This window comes from Dasypus novemcinctus, chromosome 1 (genome assembly GCF_030445035.2).
Source record: "Dasypus novemcinctus isolate mDasNov1 chromosome 1, mDasNov1.1.hap2, whole genome shotgun sequence".
NCBI lineage: Eukaryota > Metazoa > Chordata > Mammalia > Cingulata > Dasypodidae > Dasypus > Dasypus novemcinctus.
This window is the reverse complement of record NC_080673.1, coordinates 71,772,936-71,793,807: the sequence shown is the minus strand read 5'-3', so window position 1 is coordinate 71,793,807 and position 20,872 is coordinate 71,772,936. Positions and strand designations below refer to the sequence as shown.

The following is a 20,872-nucleotide window of genomic DNA, read 5'->3' as shown; positions in this document are numbered from 1 at the left end:
AAATAGACTATAGTCCCATAGTTCATTTATTTTCCCACTTCCCTCAATGCCTATATCATGCATCCTCTTTCTGCAGATTTCCTGCATTATCCCCCCAGCTAATGAACTTGTTTCCTAATTTGCTCAGAAAAATCAAAGTAGTCAGGAGAAAATTTCCAAAATCCCATCTCTGTCCATCTGCCAGTGCATTCTACAATATACCTTCTATACTTTTATTTTGGGTGAACTATTCCAACCCCAACAAAGACCAGCCTCTCTCTTCAGGAATAGAGCCCTTCCCCCAACAGCTTCTAAAACTGTGACTGCAGCTTGCTCAGCAGTGTTTCCTTTCTCAGTTCAACTTATGCTAGTTCTCCCATAAATAAAACAAAACTATATTACTCAAATTTTCCCTCTAGTTATCATCGCAATTCTCTCTCTTCTCTGAAAAATTGCTCTATTTTTGTCAGAGTCATCAATTACCTCTGTGTTGTTGAAATCAATGGTCAATTCTCATATCATTTGAATTTCAGTAACATTAGGAATGTTTTACTACTCCCTTCTCCTTAAAGTACTGTATTAGTTCAACAGCCCAAGGAACACAACCTGTTTTCTTCTCTGCTGTATCTTCTCATATTTTGATCTGTCCCTTTTTCTATCTATATTCATTCCTTTTTTTAAAAGATTTATTTTATTTTTTCTTCCTCTCCCCCACCCACCCTGCCATTTTTGCTGTCTGTGTCCATTTGCTGTGTGTCTTCTGTATCTATTTTTCTTTTTGTCTTCTCTTCTCATCTTTCTCCTCTAGGATTCACAGAGATTCGATCCTGGGATCTCTGATGTGGAGAGAGTTTCCCTGTCAGTTGCACCACCTCAGTTCCTGGTCTCTGCTATACTTCACCTTGACTCTCCCTTTCATCTCTCTTTTGTTGCCTCATCATCTTGCTGTGTGACTCACTTGCATGGGCACTGGTACAACACGTGGGCACTCAGCTTGCCACACAGGCACTGGGTCACCACATGGCACACACATGGGCATTCAGCTTACCATGTGGGCACTGGCTCACCACATAGCATGCTTTCTCTTCTTTTTCACGAGGAGGCACCAGGGATTGAACCAGTTCCTCCCATATGGTAGGTGGAGATCTTATCACTTGAGCCATATCAACTTCCCTGTATATTCATTCTTTAAACCATTTTATCTAGTGAACTTTAGTTTCTAATACCCATCTGTCTATGCAGCATCCCACATGGATTTCTAGCAAACAGCTGAAATTTAAGTTGTTTAAAAGTCTAAACTCCCATTCTGCTCTCCCCACTCCTCCTAAACCTGCACCCTCTGTAATCTTCCTGTCTTAGGTAATGATAACTCAATCCATCACCGACTTGGCCAAAACTCTCAGACCTATTAGGTTGATGTGAAAAGAATTGTGGTTTGGAATGTGAATTTTAAATCATAACTAAGCTCAAACATATCTTTATTAATCGAAATAGGAGTGATTACAATCAATACATTTTTGCCAATGAGAAATAAGTTTGCATATTCCTGAAGAGTGAAAATCTGTGCTTCAATATTTGACCAACTCTTGGAAAGCCTTTTTGGTATCCTGATGATTGTGGAAGCATTTTCCCTGCAAAAAGTTGTCAAGATGCTTGAAGAAGTGGTAGTTGATTGGTGAGAGGTCAGGTGAATATGGCAGATGAGGCAAAATTTTATAACTCAATTTGTTCAACTTTTGAATCATTGGCTGTGTGACATGCCATTGGGTATTGTCATGGAGAAGAATTGGGCCCTTTCTGTTGATCAAAGCTGGCTGCAGGCCTTGCAGTTTTTTGTGCATCTCATTGATTTGCTGAGCATCCTTCTCAGATGTAAAGGTATCTCCAGGATTCAGAAAGCTGTAGTGGTAGAAGGTCACCAAACAGTGACCATGACCTTTTTTTTGGTGCAAGTTTGGCTTTGGGAAGTGCTTTGGAGCTTCTTCTAGGGCTAACCACTGAGCTGGTCAACATTGGTTGTCATATAAAATCCACTTTTCATTGTACATCACAATCTGCCTGAGAAATGGTTCCTTATTGTTGTGTAGAATAAGAGAAGATGGCACTTCAAAATGATGATTTTTTGATTTTTGGTCAGCTCATGAGGCACCCACTTATCGAACTTTTTCACCTTTCCAATTTGCTTTAAATGCCGAACAACCATAGAATGGTCAATGGGGTGTTCTTTGGTAACTTCTTATGTAATTTAAGAGGATTAGCTTTGATAATTGCTCTCAATTGGTCATTGTCAGCTTCTGATGGCCAGCGATTATGCTCTTCATTTTCAAGGCTCTCATTTCCTTTGCAAAACTTCTTGAACCACCACTGCACTGTACGGTCTTTAGCAGTCCCTGGGCCAAATGCATTGTTGATGCTGTGAGCTGTTTCAGCTGCTTTATGCCCCATTTCGAACTCAAATAAGAAAATCACTTGAATTTGCTTTTTGTCTAACATCATTTCCATTGTCTAAAAGAAATATAAAATAAACTGCAAGTAATAAGTCATTAGCAAAAAAAAAAAAAACCATAAAGCAAGAAATGCACATTAAAATGATATGTAATGTAACCACATTTATTTAGGAATATATGTCAAAATCAAACAGCAAATTTCAACATGCAAAACCACAATTACTTTTGCACCAGCCTAATATATTTGACTCCTCCTTTTTTCTATCATATCTCCCATTCAATCCACCAGCAATCAAAATGTTTCAGTTTCTTTCTGTCTCGCTCTGAGCAAAAGTCAAAGTCCTAATCTGACCTACACTGCCTATGTGATCTGGCCTACCCTTAATTTCCTGACTTTGTTTACCTACTATACTCTATCTTGTTGACTCTTCTCCAAACTCACTGACCCCCTTGCTGCTCTCCAAACATGCCACCTCAGGACTTTCCACTTGCTCTTTCCTCGGGCCAGATTGACCTTCTCCCAGACATATTCTGCTCCCTTACTTCTTTTAGATCTTCATAAAAATGGGATCACCCTTCCCTGTCAAAATCTTGAAAATCCAGCAACACCCCAAATTCCCTATACCCATTCATTCTCTGATTTATTTTCCCCATAGCAATTACCTCTTTCATATATATATGATATATATATATATATGTATACACACACACACATATATGTATGTATACACACACACACACACAGATATATATATATATATCTCCCCCAGAAAAGGCAAACAGTACTCCATGGCAACATGGATATTCTGTTCACTGTTTTACCCTCTTGCCTACAACAGTGTTTGGCACATAACAGACACTCAGTAAACATTATTTGGATAAGTAATATGGTGGAAGGCATGCAGTTAAATAAAAATGTAAACTCTGGATCAAATTAACCAAAAATATTTATTTGACCAAGATGGCTTGTTCACATATAAATGAAGTTTTGAAAGAAATTGCTACTCCTTTTTTCTTGATTTGTTTAACCTTTTCCTTTATGTGTGCAGTAGACTGTGATATAGAGCAATTTAAGCTTAAATAATTGAGTTCTAGAAATCAAACGAGTTAATAAAAATTTATGTCTAAAATATACTTACATTAAGTAAATTCCTCCCATCTTATTTTGTATTTTATGCTGTTTGTTGTGATTTTTATCTTAGATGTCCTAGACTAGAGGGTGCTTGTATTCGGAGCCCCTGCCAACATGGTGGCACGTGTACAGATTTCTGGTCATGGCAGCAATGTCATTGCAAGGAAGGTTTGACTGGGAAATACTGTGAAAAATGTAAGTAATATGTTTCATCATCTACAAGAAATTACAGTAAACCAGAAAAGTATAAATAAATGCACCAAAATATGTAATTGAATAAAGAGAATTAGCTCTTAATAAAAAATATTGCAAATACTAAGTAGACAATAATTGGTAAACTTATAGTGATATTTTAAAATTCATGTTTGTTTTACCTGAAGAAGATTAATATCCTTTTGAAAGATTATGTAGCTACCAAAATTTTAGCTTCTATTTTGTATATATTTTATTTATATTTTATATTTATTTAATATATATTTAATATATATTTATTTTTGTTTTACTTGTTGGAATAGTAAGCAATTTGTAGGCCAGGGGCTATATTCAATCTTTGGCTTGAAACATTCTGTCATTTGGGAGATATTTCTTTGTAGAAATGTGTGCATTTTAAATCACTGAATAGTGAGCTCAAACCATCATGCATATATGGCAATATAATCTCTTGAAATTAAGGGTGGTATTGAAATTTAAATTGCAATTGCCAGAATTGGTTTTGAATATTTCTTTTTGATCATTTCTTTGTTTTTAAATGCTAATGTTATAGTTAATAAGAAATTAATGATGTTCAAGTTGTCGTTAGAAAATGATGTTCTATAATTTCAATCCTTACATCCCTATAATTGACCCTATTGGGGCCTCTATTATAAAACTTACTTCATTTTCAAAGAAATGGTAATTGCTTAAACCATTATAGATAATTATTTTTAAGGAGTCATTTGGATCTTTTATTTGAAGAGGATGATTGAAATTCGTAATAAAGTGAGGAATATACTATAATCAAAAATCTTAGCAGCAAAAAGTATAATTGTGTAATTATTTTGGATATAATTGAAACAGAAAAATCACATTGCCAAATAATATTTTTTCTAAAGTAATGTATGTTTAGCAAATAGAAACCCAATTGTATCTGAAATATGAAATGGACCATTGACTAGATTTATGCTTGTGTGCCTGAGATCCTTTTAATTTAATTTTAGATATAATATACATGCCATAAATTTCATCTTTTTACATTGTGTCATTCTTGTTGAGAACTTTCGAGCTCTTTTTCTTTATGTCTTTTCTTCAGCTATATTATTTATTGCTATAAATTGAACTTCTACAATTCTGGAATCTGTACATTTATCAGATTATGTGCTACATGGTGATTACTGATAATAAAGTTAGAGATAGAAATATAAATATTTGGTTATACATTCTTTTTCCATATTTCTAACATGCTAGAGTCTGAAGGTCACAAATCATTTTAACTATGAAAACATATGTCCATTTGGGAAGTTTGGAAACAATGAAATTAATAACAGGTAAATTTTTCAAGTGCATATTTTCACCAGGTGGCTATCTCTTCAGGTATTCATGATTTATATTATGAATCAATTATTTTAATGAGTCTTCCACAAATGATAAATGACTGTCATAAAGTGTTTTTCATTTAAAGTTTCTGAAACAGAGTTCAGCAAGTAAAATTAATTTATACAACAATCCACAAATGGAAATTATTTTTTCAAGAGTAGGGTTTGGGGTCATTAATTCCAAAACTAAGTATTATCATTGCCTTTTTTCATAATTTTGTCACTATAAATTATTCTCTAAGAAAAATCTAATGGATGCATTCGTTTTTCCCTTTCTTTGTTGACTTTTAGCTATTACTCCTGACACTGCCTTATCAATAGAAGGCAAAGGGCGCTTAGACTACCACATGAGTCAGAATGAGAAGCGGGAATATTTGTTAAGACAGAGCATAAGAGGTGCCATGTTGGAGCCTTTTGGTGTGAATAGCCTGGAAGTAAAATTCAGGACAAGAAGCGAGAATGGCATTTTAATCCATATCCAAGAAAGCAGCAATTACACTACTGTGAAGGTAAGATAAAAGCTAATGGTGACTTCATTTGATCAGATCGCCTGCTGTGTCATGGTTTAAATCACTTCTCCCATAATTTCTATGCTTTTCTTTACAACCCATTAGAGTTCCAACTAATGCTGGGCACTATTCCAATGTCATCTATCTTAACTATTCCCCAAGCAATGGCCAGAGTAACAAAGATCTGAATGTTTTAGTTTCTAAACACTTTTTGTCTTACTTTAAAATGTGGACTGCTAGGCAGGCCAGCATAGAAAAAAATTGTTGCCATTTATTTTGTCAGATTAAAATTTACATTGCTTTTATTTTTCTACAAAACATAGCGGGTCTTTGAAATGGAGAAAATACTTTTCTCCAAGAATTGTTACAACCACTGATGTATATAAGTGTATATAAATATGTGTGTATATATCAGTTAACAGGATGAGATTAATGAAAAGCATTTTGAAATTATCTGATTTTATTCTGTTGACTATGTAGAATTTATGATATTAATTATCTTTGGATTTTATTGTAAGCAAAGTTTCTGCTAAATTCTTCAAGTAATTTCAACATAAATAATTTTTAATATTGTATTTCATGAGAACAAAAGACTGATTTGTCTCTAGGCTTTTATATAATTAGTTATTTTTCTTATCTGTAAATGAGTACGTTTAATAAATTACTGAATAATTTTATTCAGTGTGCATTTCCTGCCAGCTCTTAGCTTTCTTAATCTCTAATATTATTATTCTGATTTCTTTCTCACATGAAAAGATTGCCTCTTAGACCATCAGTTTATTTGGTTCAGTTATTTTGAGTACTTTCCATCAATACCATTTTTATATATTATATTTCTATTGATGACTTTTGTGATACCAATTCTGGTAATTCTTAATGAAACAAACCTAGCTTTCCTATATTCTTTTTACCTATAAATCAGTATTTTGAATATTGTTGAGGTTAGTTCATAAAGTAAAAGGGCAACATACATAAAATCATTAAGTTTGGTTCCCTTCAAATAGTAAAAATAAAACAGATGTTTACTTTTAAACTTCAGTCTCTTTGGCCTCAAAATTTCTCTGTGTTCAAGTCAACTCTGGTTGTTATGCTGCATGTAAATAACTTTAATAAGTGGTACAATAACCAATACTTTTTTAACAAATAAATTTTATCAATACATATTAATAAGGAATAAACCCATCCAAAGTATACAATCAATGGTATTCATTTTAATCACATATTTGTGCATTCATCACATCAGTCATTCTTAGAACACTTTCATTATTCCATTAATAATAATAATAGTAAACAGAAAACAAACAAAATCCTTCTCCTCTTAATCTCTCTATGCTTCCCCTGCCATCCATAGCTACTATTCTTTATACTTCTCTCTAGTATATTTGTATTTATATTTTGTAGAAACAGTCTTATATATGCAGTATCACCCATATTCGTATTTTTACATGAGGTTTTATTATCTTATACAGTCCATGTTACAGTTTTTAGCTTTCTGTCTAGTAATATACATGACCTTAGACTTTTCCTTTCAACCACTGTTATATCCATATATCTCTGCTAGTTACAAACCCCATGATGTATTTTCACCATTTCTATTGATTTTCAAAGATTTACCAGCAATCTTTTTACCAATTCTGCACAGATTAACCTTTAGCTTTCCATTCTCTGCCCTCCTTCTATTTTCTGGTGACCTATATTCTAATTATTAACTCCATGAGTTTACACAACATATTAATTCATAATAGTGCATACAATATTTGCCCTTTTGTGTCTGGCTTGCTTCACTCAACGTCATTCAGGTTCATCCATGTTGTCATATGCTTCCTGACTTCACTTCTTTTTATTGCTGCATAATATTCTATCATGTATATATACCACAGTTTGTTTATCCATTTTTCAGTTGATGGACACTTGGGCTGTTTCCAACTTTTGAAATCGTGAATAATGCCACTACACATCGGTGTGCAGGTGTTTGTGCATGTCTCTGCTCTCAGTTATTCTAATAGCCCATATTTTTAAAGTCTCAAATTATAATCCTCCTAAACTAGTGGTTCTACACTGAAAGTGATTTTACCTCCCAAGGGAATTTTGGCAATGTCTGGAGACAAAGTTTATTCTTACAAGTGGGGGTAGTGTGCTACTGGCATCTAGTGTGTAAAGAACAGGAATGAATCTAAACATCCTACAATGCACAGCAAAGCCGGTCCACAACAAAGATTTATCCAACTCAAAATGTCAGTTTCCCCAGTGTTAGAAACCCTGCCTTAATCCCATGTAGGAGAACATTTTCAGTTTATAACTACCTCCATTATTGCTACAAAGGGCCTAGTTCTAGAATTAATAAAGCAACTGCAACACAGAACACATAAGCCATTGTAAAAATGTTTGGTTTTTATAATTTTCATTAAAAAATATATCAGAAGTAAGGTAAATACAGAAGTAAAGAAAGAAGTAGACTTTCATAGACTATGACTTTTCTGTTTTGAGAAACTTTGGCATTGAGGTCTGTTCATTATCTGTTAAGCTGCTTCCAAGTTCTTGTGCCATTTAAATGACATATGAAACATTTATGTGCATTATCATTTTAAGCCAAGGAATTCAAGTCAAAATACAATGTGGTTGAAGAAATCAGAGGCAGAATTTTTTTCTTCCTTCAGAAGAAACTGAATGTCAGGATCCATTTCTGTCACCATAAAACCTTGCATTTCCATCCGGACAACACCATATGACTTCTCCAAATTACTTTACATTGGTGGCAAGTACTTAGAAAGGAGATTTTGTTCACAGTGTAAAGTAAAGACTAATGGAGAAAAATAATGACTAATGCAGACCAAAAGCCACATTTATTTTGTATGAAATTTTGAACAGCCGCTTTTTAAAGAGATTAAGGGACTTGGCAGGTAAAGTGAGTAGACAAGATAAGAATAGTGAATAAAACTAAATAGACGGGAAGAGAGCAGCTGTTTTAAGTAGGCAAGTTATTTGGATGAAAGGATATGATCTGCTTATCCAGGCTAGGAAGCTAGTTAGGAAGGACTTACGTATCAGTTAGCTTATCAGTGACCAAGCACCCTGGTTTTCTTCTTTCTTTTGGCTTACTTTCTGACAGTTTCTCTCTTTCTTATTTTCTGCATGATCTGAATCCATTTCTCTTTCTCTCTTTCTCTCTCTCTGTCTCTCTCTCTCTCTGTCTCTTTCTCTGTCACTCATACATACCCCTGCCCTACCACCCCCACACTAAGGCAGCCAGAAGATATTTTGTGAAAATGAAAAAGAAAGTGGGTAAATGGGATTCCATATTGTGAAAGAAGTGTAGGGGAAATGATGACTGCATAGAGCAGATAAGGTCTGTTTGGATGAAGAATTAAGAGAAAATTTCAGAGAGAAAGGCAAAAATAAAGCACACTTGTACATGACAGTATTGATGTCAGAATTAAATCATTTCTCAAATCTCCATTCATGGCAATCATGTTGCTCCTAATTTGGAGTTCTGTATTAATAGTCAGATGATGTACTTTACTTCAAATCAATTTTATGTTTGGGTGTATGCTATTTTTAATTGTTTTTTGTTTTGGTTTGTTTTTAGGCACAGAGGATTAAAAGCTCTATGAAGTAAAAAATAAATAAATAAATAAGCAAATAAATCTATGAATAAATAAAACCATGCCCAAATTAGCATTGTTTTAAAAGTTAAGAACAATATAAGTGTTAAGTAGATTTTTATTGAGGAGGAAAAAAATTAGGAATATGGAAGTGAGAATATATTCTAATTCATTCCTCCCATGATATATTCCAAGTATTCACTCTTCAGAAATCCATTCACTGAAAGGGTGACATCATGAAATCTATTAGGGGTGAATCCCAAAGCAGGGAGGAGACCCTTCTCAGGTTTTCATTTCAGAAAGGACTCTGCTATAATCAGAGAACTCCCCTTTGTAGTTTGATGCAGTGTCATTGTCATTTAACGAGAACATTCTTTTTTTCCTGAGTTTGGTGCTGAAATATATTACTATCTGGAGAGACTGCTTTTATAAAATTTCACTATGTGAGTAATGTATGTATATTTATTAGGCAAATTTTCCACAAAGAACAAATGAACTGATTTGTAATTTTACCAGATGTAGAACTGTTTGCTGCATGTAGAAATAGCATTTAATCTGAGTGACAAAATAAACTGATTCATCTTTCATTCCTGTCATTCGAATCAGAGCCACTTCATCCCTTTGCCAAGGCACCAGCTCTATCTGGCAGTACTGATAGCATTATACTTTCTGAACCAAATGTTCATCCTTCCTCATAAATAAATTCACTTTCTAAAGTGGCCTGCTCACAACACTGGAAACTTGGTAGCTGGAAAGTGGAGTAGGAGCATTCTATTACCCAGTATTCTACTGGGTAAAGTAAAACAAACCAAATATCCCTTAGATAAACTGTAAAAGACAGCCAAAATGAAAACTTGCCCAGACACTTCATTATTAAGAGCTCAGGATTTATTCATCATAGTTTTCAACTTAGTGAATGATATAAATAATAAGTATGATATTTTCTTGAAATTCCATTATATAATAGATGTCTTTAGGTTTCTATCTGTACTTAACTTTTAGCTTAGCAATTTTTTCTTCCTTTTGCACATGGTTTTAACACCTTTTTTCACTATGGACCATAAATACACTGACCAATATAATACACTCACCATTACCATTAAAATATAATCACAAAAATGTGCAACTCACTTTTGTTAAAATGACTAGAAACAACATTATCACAACTGTGTTCTGGAGTAATTATATGCAACTTGAAAAAATAGATCTTACTATAGAGAACTATTGAAGCTATTAAATATGAATATATACGTTATGTAAATTTGTAGAGATAATATTTGTAAATGTATCAGTATATAACCAGAAACCTAGGGTATAGTATTTGTTTTAGATTGACAAGTATTTTAGTTTTAGTTCCATTGATGATTTTACGCAAGCACATAATGTTTAGTTTTACATTTTTAAAAATTTGTTTTACAGATTAAAAATGGCAAAGTGCATTTTATATCAGATGCGGGCATTGCTGGAAAAGTGGAGAGAAATATTCCTGAGGTGTATGTGGCTGATGGCCATTGGCATAATTTCCTAATTGGAAAAAATGGAACAGCTACAGTTTTGTCCATTGACAGAATATATAACAGAGATATCATCCATCCTACTCAGAATTTTGGTGGTCTTGATGTGCTTACTATATCTCTTGGAGGAATTCCACCCAATCAAGCTCATCGAGATACTCAAACAGGTAAATGTTTATGCTGAGTACTAACAAAAGAAAGATAAAATTGTTCTTAGTAAATACATGGATTATTGATAATGTCCATTATGGAGATCCTAAGACTATTAGGACTATTTTAGAAAGTTTGTAATAATTATGAAACATTATTTCTTTTAGCCACTTGCCTGTGTCCTCTTAAATTCTTACTTCAAAATACAGTGCTTTGATGCTTTATTTGTCATTGAAACATTTATTTCCACATTCATTCATATGACAGATATTTACTGAGCCCTCTTCCTGACACTGAAAGTACATTGCTGAACTAAATGAATAGCCACTATCCTCATGATACACATAGTCCAGTAAGGGAGACAAACATCTATCAAATAATTACACCAGTAAATACATTACTTAACTCTGATAAGTGTTGTGAAGGATGACTAAAGAGTTCTAAGAGATTAAAAGGAAAAAAGAAAGAAAGAGAGAGAAAGAAGGGAGGGAAGGGAGGGAGGGCGGGAGGGGGAGAGGAGAGAGGAGAGAGGCAGAAAGAGAGGGAGAGACAGACAGACAGACAGACAAAGGAAATTCCCTGAGAAGCTGATAATTATACTTAAATATGAACTTTGAAGATGAAGGAGTGTGAAAAATTATTTTAAATTTATGGGAAAAATTAAAGAAGGGTGTTAATTCAGGATCATAGAACAGAGTTTGTCGGGGCTAATGTCACAGGTAAAGTTGAAGCTGGAGAATGAAGTAGCACCTTACAGACCATGTTGCAGATTTTCTATTCTAAGAACAATGAGAAGTCATTTAATCACATTTAATCACAGGAGTGGCAAGAGCAGATATGCAGATATTAAAGATGTTTCAGTCTATCTACATTGTGGGGAATGAATTGGAAAATGGTTAGATTTGCAGAAACTAGCTGGAACAATATAGTGATCTTGGCAAGGCATTGCACTAAGTTTCAATTAGTGTGATGATGGAGAAGTTAGAGTTAAGTAGAAAGACAAGACATACTTTAGGAGGTAAACTCAACCAGACAGGATGATGACTTTGGTGAGATACAGGGAAGTTATTGATTTTTCAGTTAGAAGAAGGGTAATGCTCCTGAGATAGAAAACTAACACTGCAAAAGAAGCAGAGTTATGGATTTCATCAAGATTTTGTTTTGGACATTTTGGGTTTGGAATTCCTTTGAGAAAGGCCTTTGGATAGATAGGCTGGAGCTCAGGAGTTGTTGGTGTCAAGTAGGTAATTCAAGTACTGGGCATAAATGTAATTACCTAACATGAGTGAAAAGAAAGTCTAGGAACTTACCTTAAGTAACTTCAAGAGTAAATGGTATTTTAGAAGGGAGAGTGTCCAAAAATGAGACTAAAAAGTAGTAGGAAAACAAGGAGTTGATATAAAAGCTCACATAAAAAAGTATAGCTTGGCTAGAAGGGCCACTAGGATGGAATGATGAATAAAAAAAGAGGAAAAATCAAAAGATGTATGAGAGAGTAATGGAGTTAGGTATAAAATTGAAAGCCCATGTCATAAGTCTTTCTTGTATGTTTGGCTTATTTTAGAATACAGGTGATAGTATGTTATAAAATATGTCATGTCGGGGACACACACATTTAAAATGGGTAAGGTTATATTTTAAAAAATCAAGCTGTATGGTCACATGGTTCTTATTAAAATGTCTTGTATTATGATTAATGACTCTGCTTTTCTCCCTTCCAGCTTCACATTCCAATTCTCCCACTTTTTACCAATTTAACTTCAGCAAGTTATATAATCTCTAAGTTCCATTACTTCATCTATGGAATGGGTAATCCTGCACAATAGAGTCACTGTAAGGATTACCTTTTAAATGTACACAATAATTCTACAGTGGCTTCCACTGAGAGAGTCATCAGTTAATGTTTTAGTTATCAATATTAACATCATTATTTAATGATATCAAGACTCTGAAAAAAAAATGAAACTAATTGTACCCAATTTCAAATTTTCAAATTGTAAGATTTGAATATGAAAATTCTGTTAGTAAAAAATTCAAAAATAATAATATACTTCATATTTACATATAAAAGGAAAAATATTGCATTATGTCCTCACCTGTTAGATGCAATTAAATATTATTAAATATGAATGAAAATTCTTCATAGGTTTTATTAGAAGTAAAAGCTAGAATTCTCAGTTTTAAATGTTTAGCCCAAATATTTAAATATTAGTCATAAAACACTTTTTAAAGTAAACTAAGTAGAAATTGGGAAATAATTTAATCTTCCAGAAAATCACAATGCTATTTATGCCATGTGAAATTCTTGAAAAGAAATTAGAAAGTATTTTGAGAAAATACACTATTTTTTTTAAATAGCCATAAGATATTTAGAAAATACATTGAATAGACTTTTCAGAGTTCTTAATGAAAGTTTAAACAGAGTATTAAAATTATAAAAAGTGTTTTTTTTAAGTTCAGCTTTAATTATAACTTAAGGTCAAATAGTTTAAGAAACTTGATAGAGGAATTCTGAAGGTAAAGGTCAAATTTCATAACACCTTTTTATTTATTTTTGTAAAGAACATAAAAGAAAACACTGTTAAGGAGTTTATCTTCATTAACCAATGCTGTCTGGTTAAAAGAACAGTATGCAAGTTCTTTATTATGAAAATTGTGATAAGGTTGAACAAAATATGATAAATTGCCCCCAAATGATATATTTAACATCACTATTAACACTTTTCAGTAATAGAAGTGATTCTTTTAAATACATATTGTTTTAGTTTCCTTGGCTGCTCAAGCAAATACCATGCAATTGGTTGGCTTAAACAATAGGCATTTATTAGCTCCCAGTTTTGAGGCTAGGAAAAAGTTCAAATCAAGGAATCATCAAGGCATTGCCTTCTTTCCAGAAACTGGCATGCTGGGGCTGTTTGTTGGTGAGCCTGAGCTCTTCTCTTACATGGCAAGGCAGGTGGTGACCTACTCTGTTCTCTTCCTTCTCTTCTGCATTCTGATGATCTTCAGCTTTTTGCTTCCTGTGGCTTTCTCTCTATCTGAAATTTTCATGTTTATAAAGGACTCCAGTAATAGGATTAGGACCCATCCTGACTGAGTTGGGCCTGCACACCTTAACTAAAGTAACCAAACCTCACCAAAAGTTCCTACTTACAGTGGGTCCACACCCACAGGAATGGATTAAGTTTAAGAACATGTTTTTCTGGGATACATAGCTCCAAGCCACCACACACATCAATTTAAGTAGTCTATAACTTAAGTAATTAATTGTAGCAATATTAAAGGCATAACTAAGGATTTAAAGTATAACTTTGGGGCTGGGATGGCTCAGTTGGGAGAGCGTTAGACTGATGATCTAAAATATATACTTTGTAATATTTCATTTATGGCTTGATGGAAATAATTATATATATATATGTAAAGAAAGGTATAAAGTTTAACTGTAAATACTACAACTTCTGTAAAAAATAACAATTTTAGTTAATTCTGTCAATATTCTTTTATCCTCTCTGTGTTAAACTACACATGTTCATTTATCTTTTCTCTCACAATCTGTTATTCATTTTGGAAGAGTGGTTAGAGTAAAGTAGGATTCAATATGTTTGAAACTGTATTTTATATATATTTTATCTATATAACTATATATATGTCTATTTATGGGCTATATATGTCTATATATAAATGGCCATATCCATATATATCAGTCTCTATATATGTAATTACAAAAGGTGGACATGACATAGATGACTAATAAATACCAAAATATCACCATTTTAAGAGTCATTCACATTCAGGGAGCAGATGTAGCTCAGTGTTTGAGCACCTGCTTCTCATGTACCAGGGCCTGGGTTCAATCCCTAGTCCCTTCTGAAAAAAAAAAAAAAGAAAGAAAAATTATTCACATTTTCAGAAGATATGTTCTGGGTGTCATAAAAAACAAGCCAGTGTATATTATACTCCTTTGCTACTACCAAAATAGATTCTTGGACCCTGACACAGGAGCATTAGCAATATTAACACACTTAAATCAAGCGAAATGTTTTTCAACTTCTTACTTTTTTTGTCATTATTACTCCCTAAGGAGTCTTTTTAGGCATTGTTTTCTAAACTCTGCGACCCTACCTCATGAAACATTAATTTAACAGTTATACTGTACATCTGTTTATGTACTGTGGTCCACAAACAATTGTATTGTATAGCTAAGAACTTCTTATTCCCCCCAAAATCAAAATTCACCCCCTTTTGGGATGATATTGCCCTCATTGAGAATAATCTAATGGTTGAAACTATTGTCTTATTGCTTTCTTAAAAATAAAGTTTATTTCTATACATTCAAGTATTAGTGTATAAACTGAAAAAAAATAGAACAAATGAAATAGGGGGGTGAGAAAAAAAAAAATTCAGCCGGTCCAAGTCATTCACAAATCTTTAGGAAAGTGTCACCTGACCAATCTTTCCACTTTTTGTCATGGAAATCTTGCACAGTTTGCTGAATTATGTTTTAAAGTGCAGAGCTTAATGACTTAGAGAGCTCTGAGATTGAGATCTCTTAATTCTCATGCTGCAGCTGTGAAGTATCTCTTTACCAGTCTCTAGCTGTGCAGTGTTTTAAGGCTTTGCTTTTCTCTAACATGAGTTACTGATACTCCCCGCCCCCCACAGGTTTTTTTAAACTTTATTTTGTACATTTAATAATTGAAACTATAAACAATTAAAAACTAAAAAGAAAACATAGATGAATAAAAACATTCATTTCTCGTTTAAATGTACTTCATAAATATAATTGTTTTATATTGTATTTTTTTGAAGATACACAGATCTCGAAAAATGTTACATTAAAAAATATAAAAGGTTCCCACTTACCACACACCCCACCCTACTCCCACTCTTACCACATCAACCACCTCTTTCATCATTGTGGCACATTCATTGCATTTGGTGAATACATTTGTGGGGATTTTTTTGGCTTTTATAGAGGGAATTTATTAAGGTAAAAACTTATAGTTCCAAGACTGAGAAAATGTCCAAATCAAGGCACCATCCGAGATGTTTTCTCACCAAAGGTCGCTGCTGGCAGATCCTGCAGACCTGCAAGATGGGGTCTGCAGGTCTCCTCTCCTTTCTCCCCGAGCTCAGCTGGGGGCGGTCAGGACTCTCTCCTGAGCCTTGTCTCCTTGAGCCTCTCAGAGCTTCTGTGTCTTTCTGTAGCTGTAGGTGAACTGGAGCGCCTCTCTGTTCCGTGGCAGGGTGAAAATGGCAGAGCTCTCTCTCTCGGTTTCTCCTCTTTCTCTCGTGAATACATTGTGAAGTACTGCTGCACCATGTAGATAATAGTTTACCCTGTAGTTCACACTCTCCCTCAGTACATTCAGTGGGTTATGGCAGGATATATAATGTCCAGCATCTGTCCCTCCAATATCATTTAGGATAACTCCAAGTCCTGAAAATGCCCCAACATTCCATCTCTTCTTCCCCTGCAGGTTTTGATGGCTGCATTGCTTCTATGCTGTATGGTGGAGAAAGTCTTCCGTTCAGTGGAAAGCATAGCTTGGCCTCCATCTCGAAAACGGATCCCTCGGTGAAGATTGGCTGCCGCGGCCCAAACATTTGTGCCAGCAACCCGTGCTGGGGCGATTTGTTGTGCATTAATCAATGGTATGCCTATAAGTGCGTGCCTCCGGGTGACTGTGCCTCCAACCCATGCCAGAACGGTGGCAGCTGTGAACCTGGCCTGCACTCTGGCTTCACATGTAGCTGCCCTGAGTCGCACACGGGGACGGCCTGTGAGACGGTGGTGGCCTGTCTTGGCATCCTCTGCCCCCAGGGGAAGGTGTGCAAAGCTGGGAGTCCTGGAGGGCATGTCTGTGTTCTGAGTCAGGCCCCTGAAGAGATCTCCCTGCCTCTGTGGGCTGTGCCTGCCATCGTGGGCAGCTGTGCCACGGTCCTAGCCCTCCTGGTCCTGAGCCTGATTCTGTGCAACCAGTGCAGAGGGAAGAAGACCAAAAGTCCCAAAGAGGAGAAGAAGCCGAAGGAGAAGAAGAAAAAAGGAAGTGAGAACGTTGCTTTTGATGATCCAGACAATATCCCGCCTTATGGGGACGACATGACTGTGAGAAAGCAGCCCGAAGGAAACCCGAAACCGGATATCATTGAAAGGGAAAATCCCTACCTCATCTACGATGAGACCGATATTCCCCATAACTCAGAAACCATCCCCAGTGCCCCCTTGGCGTCACCAGAGCAAGAGATAGAGCACTATGACATCGACAACGCCAGCAGCATCGCTCCTTCAGATGCGGACATCATCCAACACTACAAGCAATTCCGCAGCCACACACCTAAATTTTCTATCCAGAGGCATAGTCCCTTAGGCTTTGCAAGGCAATCCCCCATGCCCTTAGGAGCAAGCAGTTTGACTTACCAGCCTTCCTACAGTCAAGGTTTGAGAACCAGTTCCTTAAGCCACTCAGCTTGCCCTACTCCCAACCCTCTCTCTCGGCACAGTCCAGCTCCTTTCTCCAAGTCCTCTACTTTCTATAGGAACAGCCCAGCACGGGAATTGCATCTTCCCATAAGGGATGGGAATACTTTGGAAATGCATGGTGATGCCTGCCAGCCTGGCATTTTCAACTATGCCACAAGGCTGGGAAGGAGAAGTAAGAGTCCTCAGGCCATGGCATCGCATGGTTCTAGACCAGGGAGTCGCCTAAAGCAGCCGATTGGGCAGATCCCTCTGGAGTCTTCTCCTCCAGTAGGACTTTCGATTGAAGAGGTGGAGAGACTAAATACCCCTCGCCCTAGAAACCCAAGTATCTGCAGTGCAGACCATGGGAGGTCCTCCTCAGAGGAGGACTGCAGACGGCCACTGTCCAGAACAAGGAACCCGGCAGATGGCATTCCAGCCCCAGACTCTTCTTCTGATAGTGACTCCCATGAGTCTTTCACTTGCTCAGAAATGGAGTATGACAGGGAAAAGCCAATGGTATATACTTCCAGGATGCCCAAATTATCCCAAGTCAATGAGTCTGATGCAGATGATGAAGATAATTATGGGGCCAGACTGAAACCTAGAAGGTGCCATGGCCGCAGGGCGGAGGGGGGACCTGTGGGCACACAAGCAGCAGGGGCTGCTGATAACGCACTGCCCTTGAAGCTTGGGCAGCAAGCAGGGAATTTCAACTGGGACAACCTTTTGAACTGGGGTCCTGGCTTTGGTCATTATGTGGATGTTTTTAAGGATTTGGCTTCTCTCCCAGAAAAAGCAGCAGCAAATGAGGAAGGCAAAGGTGGAACAGCAAAGCCAGTCCCCAAAGATGGGGAAGCAGAACAGTATGTTTGAACTTTAGGTACTGGCATTATAAAAATGTAAAACCAATAAACACTCAAACCATTTTATGGTTGCAGACTAGGTTGGGTCACATTTGAAAAACAGGCCAGTATAGACTGGTAGAAAAGGAATACTTTAAAAAAATAATAACCACAATGCTGCTGAAATAGACAGAAAACAACTCTTTAATTTATGTATGCTTGGTTGAACTTATTTTCCTGCATGCATTGTATTTTGTACCTAGTTATGTGGCATGCAGCATTTGAAAAGTTTTTATTTGCCAATGTTTGATTTGTGATTTTTAAAATTAATACCATTACCATTGCAGAAATGGACTTGTATTTTCACAGTGGGGTATGTGTATTGTTTCCATCGTATTATTATTATTCTTATTATTGTTATTTTGCATTGCAAGATCTTTAAGGTTTAACCAGTCCTTGTAAAGTGTAGAAAAGAGCCTTCTTTGAATGAAAGACTAAGCAGTATTAACCCTTTCCAGAATTATAGGTTTCATACTTGGTGTTGCTCAGAAATGTTTGTATATTTGATTAAGTTGTACATGACAGTGAGTACTAAATTTACATCATTTTGTTCAGCACTTTAGAACCATCGTACAAAATTGTGTTATAATTCCTGAATCTTTTTGTATATGGTTATGGTCTAACTTTCATCAGACTTTTCTGCTAAGAACAAAATGATTGGATGTGGTCCCCAAAACACTGCCACCCTTGTACCTGCGGAATGATGTTCTCAGCAGCACTTCTCAGAGACACTTTTAAAAGTTATTTATTGAATAAATGTTCTGTGGTTTTAACATTTTTAAAGAATTGACCGGAAGAAAGCATATGATTGGAGTTATTTTTCAGCCGTTTAACATTTTCCCCAAGTACCCAGGTTCTATAATTTATATAAAGTCAAATTTCAACACTTTGTTACTTTCTATCATTTTATAAAACCTTCTTTTAATACTGTGCAAAATCTTCTCTTTTACACCTAAGCTGTGTTTTTGATACTGATATTTTCCTATGCTGAATTGTTTTCTTACTTTCAGGGAAGGTAAGAAAATACATTTTTACATTTGTTACTTATGTAACATTCATATTTTTCACATTTTGATATTTGTAACATACTGTATGCTTTCTACTTGTAAATGCCAATAATAGAATTAAATATTTATTTAAAATATTTTGTATTCATATGTGTAATATTAATCTTTCATCTCTCTATACTCTTTGTATGCACACATGAGAACAGTCTCCACTTGTATATAGAGTATAGCAGGTTAAAGTATAAATGGGCAACATCATTTTCTTTTAAAAAAACATAGTATGGAAATTGCCAGAACAATATTTTAAGGTCACTTTAGTGCCTTCCTACCTGTCAGGTTTCTTGAACTTCCCTGGAGTATAATGAGTCTAGACTAGGTTGATCTTAGGGGACTGACTTTGTGATGAGTCTGGTTTAAGAAATCAGGATTTGGAAGTTCCCTGTAGAGTGTATTCACTGAAGGCCAGCTTTGGACAAAGCTTATAGTTCTAGAAACAGTGATTAATTACAGCTATCTATGGAAAAATGTCTGGATCTGGTTTTCTGCAAAGATCCAACCCTAAATTTTCTAAGTCCAATAGTAGATAGAAAGCAAAAGCTCCCCTGTACCTACCTGTCTTTATTGATCATTCTGCTGCTTATATCACCACCCCCCCCCCAAAATTTATACTTTCTCTTAGCCAGACAAACCTCCATTTCTAAGTATTCACCCAAGAGTAAAGCAATTCAAGAGAAGAGAAAAGCTCAGAATAAGATCCATTTCTGTATAAATAGTTACACCTAAAATGACAAGGCTTCTATGCATTGCCTCACACACTCAGAACTTTTTGTAATTAATTATCTGCTCCCAACCCTAATGGTCACTGAGAATATTATCCTCTAACACTGTCTTACTATGTATAACAGGGATTTTAATGTTGTGCAAAATTTTTAGTAAGTAAAATACTTTAACATCAACAGATTGATATATATGTCAATTATTTTGTCACTAATAATGTTAACATTATTATTTTCTTTGTTTCAAAATAGGGAGGAAAATATGGGTTTAATATAAATCATTATATTCCTTTAATGTGGCTTAGGGTCTGAGTGTAAGACACTTACTTATCAAATTTTCTTCTTTCTTTTAATCACCTGTGATGAGCCAATATGTTTCAGATTTCCCTATGAATTTTAGTATTATAAATTTATGCTCCAAATATGGGAATGTGTTGACTGCTTTGCATAACTAAAGACAGAATACATTTTTTCTCAAGAAATTCTGAAACATCTCAATGTCCTCAAGGACATTATAAACTCTATAATTGAGAACAGAGTCAAAAGTAAAATGATAAGCCTGATTACTGCCAAAGGTTAAGGGGGGGGGTATATTCTGTATTCATGTTATCTAAGAATTCTTTGTGAGATAGAGAATTACTATTCCATTGATTAATCAATTCCAGTTTAGGAATAAGTTAGTATTCTTATGGGAAAATCTCTAGTCTTTGTTTCTTAGAAATCTTTTCCACTAAAGCAAGAACAAAATTTGTAGCAAAACAAATCAGAAATTTATGAAATGAAGGTCTCATTTAAAATGGAGAGTAGGAGAATAGGG

General features: G+C 35.2%; 1 protein-coding gene across 1 annotated transcript in view; it reads left to right on the top strand.

The window, feature by feature from the left end:
- FAT4 (FAT atypical cadherin 4) overlaps window positions 1–19,414 on the top strand; it is a 182,620-nt gene extending 163,206 nt beyond the window's left edge. The window contains exons 14-17 of the mRNA XM_058292962.1: window positions 3,629–3,753; window positions 5,421–5,638; window positions 10,660–10,921; window positions 16,385–19,414. Coding sequence (XP_058148945.1) covers window positions 3,629–3,753; window positions 5,421–5,638; window positions 10,660–10,921; window positions 16,385–18,243 — 2,464 coding nt within the window. The 3' untranslated portion in view covers window positions 18,244–19,414. The remainder of the gene's footprint in view (window positions 1–3,628; window positions 3,754–5,420; window positions 5,639–10,659; window positions 10,922–16,384) is intronic.
- Window positions 19,415–20,872: the final 1,458 nt, after the last annotated feature.